The 8,392-nt window shown below is 41.0% G+C and overlaps 1 protein-coding gene across 1 annotated transcript; it reads right to left on the bottom strand.

Moving 5' to 3' along the window:
- Nucleotides 1–2,309: 2,309 nt before the first annotated feature.
- On the bottom strand, nucleotides 2,310–6,123 carry LOC149112475 (uncharacterized). The gene is made up of 2 exons (XM_089290576.1): nucleotides 5,619–6,123; nucleotides 2,310–4,051 (listed from the first exon to the last, which is right to left on the bottom strand). Exons 1-2 carry the CDS (start codon nucleotides 5,869–5,871, stop codon nucleotides 2,919–2,921), a joined length of 1,386 nt encoding a protein of 461 aa, XP_089146702.1. The 5' UTR covers nucleotides 5,872–6,123; the 3' UTR covers nucleotides 2,310–2,918.
- Between the last annotated feature and the right edge of the window lie 2,269 nt (nucleotides 6,124–8,392).

The following is an 8,392-nucleotide window of genomic DNA, read 5'->3' as shown; positions in this document are numbered from 1 at the left end:
TTCTGTTTTCGTCGGAAGTCTAAAAATTGAAAATTGAAAATTGCAATCAATTCTTAATTTTTGTTTTTCGGCCAAAACTTCCAAATCGTTGACAGAACTACCCCAGCGGGAGGGGGAGGGGTCCATTCGCACGGTAATTGTTTTCGCCCCCAGCCCCCTCCCCACAGCCCCGCTACCTTCCCTGCTTAAGCAGCCTTAGAAGTCGCGCTCTCTTCAACTGTCGCTTCGCGTTCTTTCGCAACGTTTGGGAACGTTTTATGGATGTTGTGTCGCTTCATGGCTCGGTTCTGTCCATTACGGCGAGCAGCGAGACTTTCGACGTCAGCCAAGAAGGAAAAAAGTCATGTACAAAGTGTATACATAGTAGAGTCTGTTCATTTAAAACGCGCCATTAAAATTATCGGGAGGGAGGGGAGAGAGATCGAAGCCAGATGAGGGGGCAAGTAAAGTTGGGATATGCACCATCTCTGCTGATCTAACAAACACTGATGATCTCCAGTGATAACGTTTTCGCGGAGTTGCATCAAAACCTGGAATATTCGGCATCCTTGTCCGATGAATTTGTTGCACGGCAATATGGCGTTTTCACTCACGTAGCTAGAGCACCCATGCAAATGTGTTGGAACAGAGGAAAGTGTTTGCATAAGAGAAGAGTTTAACTCCCACAGGATTGGTTTGGTACACCAACATGGCCGCCGTTTTGCAACACCAATATGGATGCTATGACGTCATGTGAAAACGCTCTATAGAAACCACCAAGTTCAAGGAGGAAGGACAAGGGACCAACAGCAAGTTATCCAATTAAAGCCCAAACCCACGCTAGAGACGCAGTTTTGGGCGTATTGTTGTACGCGAACCGTTGTACGCGACAACATGATACTTACTACAAGCAAGTGATACAGAACCACTATATATTAGCGTATTGCTAACTTGGATTCGATCGCGAAACGAACGTTTTTCCACCCGCCTGCTAAGCTAAACCGAAGAATTTGAAATATGAACTTCTTTTGTTTTCACGTAACCACTCGTTTTACCTATTCCGCAGGGAAAAAAGTGTGAGAGGGTGGGGTAGGTAACACAGTAAGCGAAATGGTGAGAGAATGCAACTCAGTTGATCTGGAGAAATAACATCGGTGCGTCATCTGTAAATCCTGTTTCCTGTAACCGTGACATCCACCTCGTTCCCAGGGCCTTTTCTTTGTAAGTTATGTTGCGAGACACTGAGCAAAATGTCTAATGGTTTTAGCTCGTCCTTCCGCAGATGTTACCATGCACATTTGGCGTGGATACTTTCGTGTAGAATGAAAATGGGCGCAAGGCCCCTTAGGCTGTTCACGTGAAAAATATCCACGACAAAGGATTAGCAGAATTGCTAGACACTCCTGGGATTCCCGAACCTAGTAGTGATCTAAAAATAGCCTGAGAGGGATCACCTTGAGAATAAGGTCTATATAGGGATTAACTCTCTCACTCTTCATCTTCTCTTGCGCAAGGTCAACAACTGGGATATTCGCCTAAGATGTAATAATGAATACTTCAAAAGACCCCTGAAGCCTTCTCAATTATTTATCGTGAAAACTTTCTCTTCACTATCTGCAAACAAAAACCGTTATGACATTGCTGATCCAAAAACTACACAGAATCAAGGCCACACATAGTTACGCTAAACTTGCTAAAAATAACCTTACTTAATACCAGTCTTCCCTCGCTTGAGAATGCGACCGGTCTGTCCATGGTCATGGCTTAGACTCCCTTCGAGGAATTAGGTTTTTTGTTCTTTAACACTATTAATTAAGAAATAGAAAACGTGTACCGTGTTTCTATCGAGTTTTAGTAGAATTCTACTAGTATACTAATGCAAATGCTGTAATCTGATTGGCTGAGCCATTGAACACTATCAGCCATTAGTGTACAGTGGCTGTAGGTCGTCTAGGAAATGGCAACGTTTTTTTCGTTATTCCATAGTTTTGAAGGAAAATTTTGATGCGGATGGATAATTAAATTCCTGAGAAGTGAAAATGAAGGACATTTACGGTTCCTTGACATTTCAAAAAGTTGAAATTATTGAAAAAACTGATGCGCGCGCGCACACAACTTCAATTTTAAATGACAATTCAATCCGAGCGACCTTTTTCAGGCGCAAAGCTCAATAATACGTCAAGAAATAATTGGAAACCGTTATTTGAAGTAAATTTTAGAAAGAATTCTACTAAAGCAATTAGAATACGCGCTCTCGATTTCTATGAGGTGATAGTTGATTCGGCCTTCGGTCTCATCAACTATCACCTCATAGAAATCTCAAGCTTATAATCCAGTTGTTAAATAGAAACACGAATGGAAGTTTGGGAGAACGAGAAATGCTGCGGGAACAAGAGCCGCAGGCGAGTGTTTCCACAGCTTTTTCGAGTTCTCCCAAACTTTCACGAGTGTTTCTATAACTCGATAGAAACACGGAGAACATGTTTTCTATTTCTTTTAGAAAACACCGCGACGAAAAAAAGGAAAACAACTTGTTAACTTTGATTATCAAAATGTAAATTCTCGTTGTTCTCTCCATCATTACGTCGACAGCTCGTGCTAGTTCTGTGTTTCCATCGAGTTATAGAAAAACGATTTTAAACCAATCAGCGCGCGTATTTTCTTAGTGCTGTTTTCTAAAAACTGAATTAAAATCTACCTCACAGTTATTTCCTAAGCGGTTCCAGCACTATCTTTTGTTCATAAGCGGTTTGGAAAATTTGCTGGTTAAAAGCCTCAGAGAGAACATCCTTCACAGTGTCTCAATTAGAATTTCCCCTCCAGCACCAAATCGTCCCATCCTCTGAATAACCGTGAGTCAATTGTGGGAGAAGCGACGACATTGAAAACAATTGAGAAGACTTCTCACAGTCTACGAATGTTCCAGATCTCCAAGATCACTAAAAGTGTTTGTGGAGCAGGAAGTTCCTCAACCGTAAGGGCAAGGGAAGCCGGTGAACTCTGCAGGGTGGGACTCGTGCGTTAATGACTTGTCGGCATAACAACTTCAAATCAAAAATGATTGGCAGCTGCCAAATTCGTATGTAACCGTCACTGTAGCTGCCAGCTAGCTGTTCACTACTCTGTGTAAACGCCAAATGGAAAACTCCGGCCGTGCTGTGAAACTCGGGCGGCTGTTGCGTTGAGTCGAGGACAAAACTTATTGTTCCGTCATCAGTGTTCACACAGGAAATGGTTCCGTCATTTCCTCCTACGGCTAAAAGCGATCCTTCCGGGGAATATTTCACAACGTTTATCACCTTTTTGAAAGTGAGCGTGTGCTTGTTTTGAATCTCCGCTTCTTTTCGTTCGCACGTTGGCATGTGCCAGGTTTTTACGACGCCTGCGTACAAGACGCAAGTGACAAACTGTTGAAAGGGAAACCGCGGGTCAAAAATACACACGGACTGCGTGACAAAGTCTTCCAGGTTGTTGTTGAGAAGTTCAGGGACTTTGTACGGAGAGAGAATAGTCGCGCAGTCTAGGCTGTTTATTAGGATCAACCTGGTACAGCTCAGAAAGTAAACTTGTCCATGCGATGAGGTCACGGCAAGTAGCCGACCGTTAGGAGAAAACGCACAATCCACGACGACGCCGCGAAAACCTGAGCATACTTTGCTCACTCTCTCAGTGCAAACCGTCTTTCCGTTGCGAGTACTTGTGATTGACAGCTGGAGGGCTCCAGCCACTACGCGAATCGAGGCAACCACGGTTCCGTCGCGAGAGAATGGGCAACCTTGAGGATAGATCCTTCGATATTCTGACATACCCCCTGGAAGGTTACACGGAGTGCATTTCTGCGGCGTGGAATCATACCTCGAGAGGAAAAGGTCCTCGACTTCCTCTATGCCCTGTTTCACTGCTAGACAACACAGCTGCAAGCCATTTGGAGAGATGGACCAAGGACCGGAAGTCAACGTGCAGTGGTACTTGGTGATGGCAGTAGAAGGCGAGGATGCTAAGTCCCATGTGCGCGTGCGTGAAGTATAGGTCGGATTTTTGGCTAGGTGAGATGATGGTTCCACGGCGACTCCTAAAAATAAAGATTTTTAACATCTGTCAGTTTAGACCAATTCCCACTTCAAACAGAGAAACAGAGATCTGGCTTGTTTTTTTTTTTTTTTTAAAAAGTGTTTTATTTAGGCTTAGGGGAATTTTATGTTTGTGCTTAATTCCACGAAACGCCAGATGCCCTTTTGAATTCTCTAGTACTGGTCCCTGCTGACCTACCGACATTAAATCCCCCAGAGTCATTGCGGATACTGTTAGGCGCTGGCGGCTAAAAAAAAAAGAGTTTTTAAAGCGAAGATATAGTAAACCAGTCGTTCTGTTAAAGGATTTATAGTTTCTTGTCTTTGCGGAGACAAATGCTCCACAGATTTTAAATTCCTTGATATATTTGATGTACCGCTGTTGACATGGAACAAAGTTGTCTTCTGCATGATTCCAGTCCAAATCAAATTCAGATTCAGATCTCATCGACAGTGTTTCAACTAATCACGTTTAGCATCTAAACGCCTGAACTAGCAGAAATTTATCAACCTTTTCCCCGATGGCGAGCTGTTTTTCTCCATTAATGGTTGTTTTCCACTTATTTAAATTCCCTTCGTTGAGCACTGCATCAAGTCCATCAAGCATTCGATAGCTCTCGTCAATATTTTAAAATACTATTTGTTTTCCGTGACCTCGTGGGGTAAATGATTGAGAAACTCATATGCATAACCCTTGAACTAAAAAGAATATTAAAATGCTTACGATTTTAGTAGCTAATCAGGAAAACGATCTTCTTTGCTGATCACAGATGCTTCAGCCTTACGGCAATTGAGGTGCATGTCAGAAATAGTGGGGGTATAACGTTTTGTGAACGATACTGCCAGAGAAAGTTTTATTTTTCAAAACGAAAACACTACCTGCTAGCTGAAGGAGCCGTTGGGTTTTTTTTTTTTTTGGGGGGGGGGGGGGAGCTTTTGTTTCATGTTTTAGAATAGCAAAGGGAATTTTACCGTAGCCTTTGAGTATCACATGCGATTCACGAACAATCAAGGTTTTTTTTTCTCAGCTGCCAAATTCACAGTCGAGCAAATTTTTACCGAAAATTGGAACCGACACGCAGTTATACCACCTGTTTAAGTTATGTCGATGTACCTTTTTTCTTGTGCATGTTAAACATAGCTTCCGCCATTGTAAGTGTCCTATTTTGTTTTTGGCAAGAATCATGCGTCACGTCCTGATTTGGAAGTTGTTTTTCGTTTGCCCAGTAGGAAATTTTCGGAAACTTGAAAAAAACCCTGTCTGCGTTTTCAGGCAAATTATCTGGGAAATATAACATTAAAGTTTGAATTAAAATGAAATATCTCATTTAGAACCGAGAGAGCAACTATAGTTTTGATAAGAGTAGGTTGAAAAGTCTAAGTAGCCAAGTCAGCTATCGAAACATTCGCTTAATTGACTTATCGCAGTGAGTATATCTCAAAAATATATATATCGGTTCGGTGAAATGACGGACGTGAGTGAAATAAAGCACATTACAGTAATATCATCAATTTACCGTGTTATGTTCGTGTTTAAACATTGTAAAGCGTGTGATTCGTTTTTCTCACCGTAAATAAGCACAGAATCGTCTTGTGCGGCAAATAAACACTGATATTGGTAGTGATATCTGACTGACGAAACCAGCTCGTTCATGTAACGCGGAGGGTTGCTGCTTGCGAGTCCTTCCCCTGTGAGTTGCATGATCACAGCGCCGCGAATGCATCTTTTTTTCCTCGGGAATGGTTTGTAGAGTTTTGAAGACAACGGAGAGGGTTCGTGAAACGACTGGGGAAAATAGTGACTCGTGCAGTTAATTCCCATCGCGGAGAAAAATAAAACTCGAGGCCAAGAAACAACAGGCGAGATGTAAATTTGTCAGCTCGGTTGTCAAGTGAGCCGCAAGACGAGCCAGACGCTGCCCTCCCGTTTGTCATTTATACCGGCGGATTTACGTCACAAATAAAATAATCGCCAGTGCAGAGGAAACTATGGCTGTTGAAGGCATGGCTGATTGTTTTTGCCGGTCCGAAGATTACAAATGTAAACCGGCGCATATGGGGAAACTGGTGCAAACAGAATTGACTGAAACATTGTGATTTGGCTGCAGTTAGCAAATAAGAAGAGAGAACGAATTTCAAATTTGGCCGGTTACAAGCATTAAGATAATTATTCAGTTTCTTTTTTCAAACTTTTGACTGGAACATAAAACATTTAATCAGTGCCTTAAAGCACAATTTGCTTTGTGAATATTTTGGTTCCTTGTGAATATTTTGGTTAAGCAATGACATACTAAAACAACACAGATCTGTCCAGATTTTATATTAAATGCGATTGCATCAAAAAAGTTGAGTTAATAATGAGCTATTTTTTTATTTCTTGTTTCAACGTTAATGACATTATCCGGTCTATGATCGTTCACGTTTATCGCAAGCAGGTGATAACCAGAGTTCCGAAAAATCGAGCGAGGAAACTTTAGAGAAAACTCTTGCGGTTTACCTCCCAGTAAATAAGTGGCGTAATTAAGCATTCCGCATGAAATAGGCAATTAATTCTGGACACTGGGTTGTTTTCCTGCCATATCATGCCGTCCAAAGAAGTTGCACTGGTACTTAGCAGTTTCCCCCGGTATTTTACAGCAAATGCTGGAATCTGATTGACTGAGCCAATCTAAGCGTACACTATCAACCATTTGTTCAGCACTAAATTTTCAGGCTCCGATTCTTAGGTCTCTTTACCCAAAAAATTAAAAATGATCCCAACAAACATCCCGGCAATATTCTCTGGAACACTAACTTAAGCTTCTGAAGTCCATAGCTATGACACTAGATTTGTTACTAACCTCAACTTTTGTAGGCCACAAATCAATAATAATTATGGTGCTGCTATTTTTTCTTTCGTTGCATCAGAACTATGGGGAAACCATGAACAATACAACTTGAACTGTTTGTTAAGAATAATTTCTTTGATCAGCCTATTAATGACCTCTTACATGTCCTATTGTTTTTTCTATATAATCATCAGTATATCTAATAAGTAATTTATATAATTATGTACTTTGCACTGTTTTTAGTTATATAAGCTTATTGTCTAGTGACCAACCCGAAAGGCTTAGCTACTTTATTTGTTCACTGCGTACATTTACTTTCTATTTATTGTAATTTTTTTGTTTCCGTGTTCTTGTTGTTAATATTATGTAATGTTTATTTATAGATTGATTGTAAAAAAGTAATGGAAATAGTGCGAAACAATAGAAGAAATCTGGAAAGATCTGGATAAATTGATTATGTGACGCGTAGAGTTCATCGGCGGAGAGACACTATCTGCCCATAGTGCCCGTCCGAGGAAAATACCCGGATGGATAGTACTCGTCCGACCAACCAGCCAAACAGGCAACCAAGCTACCGGCAACCAACCAAATGCAACAATACCAACCGACCAACCAACCAACTAACCAATTAACCAGTCGAGACCATACCCGGGCCAACCAATCAGTCGAACTAATAATTTAATCGTCCATATACCTTTGCTTGCAGGAGAATTAAGTACTAGATATAAAACGAAAGACACAAGTAAAGGTGTCAATTTTCGAATTTATATATATATGTATGTATGTATGTATGTATGTATGTATGTATGTATGTATGTATGTATGTATGTATGTATGTATGTATGTATGTATGTATGTATGTATGTATGTATGTATGTATGTATGTATATATATATATAAAACGTTTATGGTATACGTTCTTGTAACCTGTAGTGACATTGACAGAATCTCTTTAGACCTCCTGGACACGGGCACAAAAAGCGACAGCCATTTAGGGCTCGAACCCTACCTCCCCCTCCCCCACCCCCGGTACGATCTCGATAAGAACACCGAAGTTTTCCTCAAACTATATCCCCTCCATCGCGCTTTAATTTGAAAAAAGTCGTTCCTCCCGCTATATAATATAATAATAATCAATCTTTATTCGTGCTCACACGATATAGTCTGGAAGGAGGTAACTGTGTTTGCTCAGATGACAAAGCCATTCAAATCTATCTTCTCCACTGTGCCTGCGAATCAATATTTTCGTGACTTTTTGCCTCTATGCTGTTTTACTACGTCAGCAGCTTGACTAGACAAGGGCAGACAATCGATATTACTACACCCTTTTCAGAGAATATTGACACTAGTCTATAAACAGACTCTAGTAAATGGCAAATGTACACCACAAGTCCAGTATGCGTTAGCCGCAAACCGATAGAGGCCAATTTCGTGGAACCAACCAAATAGCAATATTTCGCCTTTTGATTATGAACAGTCGAAAGGTAGGCATTATTTGTTCAAATTAAAGTAAAA

The sequence above is a fragment of the Orbicella faveolata genome, unplaced genomic scaffold, assembly GCF_042242905.1.
Source record: "Orbicella faveolata isolate gen_17 unplaced genomic scaffold, um_ofav_v1 contig_2, whole genome shotgun sequence".
Classification (NCBI taxonomy): Eukaryota; Metazoa; Cnidaria; class Anthozoa; order Scleractinia; family Merulinidae; genus Orbicella; species Orbicella faveolata.
Note: the sequence above shows the minus strand (reverse complement) of the source record. Positions and strands in the feature narration are given on the sequence as shown.

Bases quoted from the DNA above. Each gene is read 5' to 3' on its own strand.
- LOC149112475 (XM_089290576.1), bottom strand. From the start codon at position 5,871: ATGGGAATTAACTGCACGAGTCACTATTTTCCCCAGTCGTTTCACGAA. The intron at 4,052-5,618 runs GTGAGAAAAACG...CTTTATTTTTAG, and splicing joins CGATTCTGTGCTTATTTACG to GAGTCGCCGTGGAACCATCA.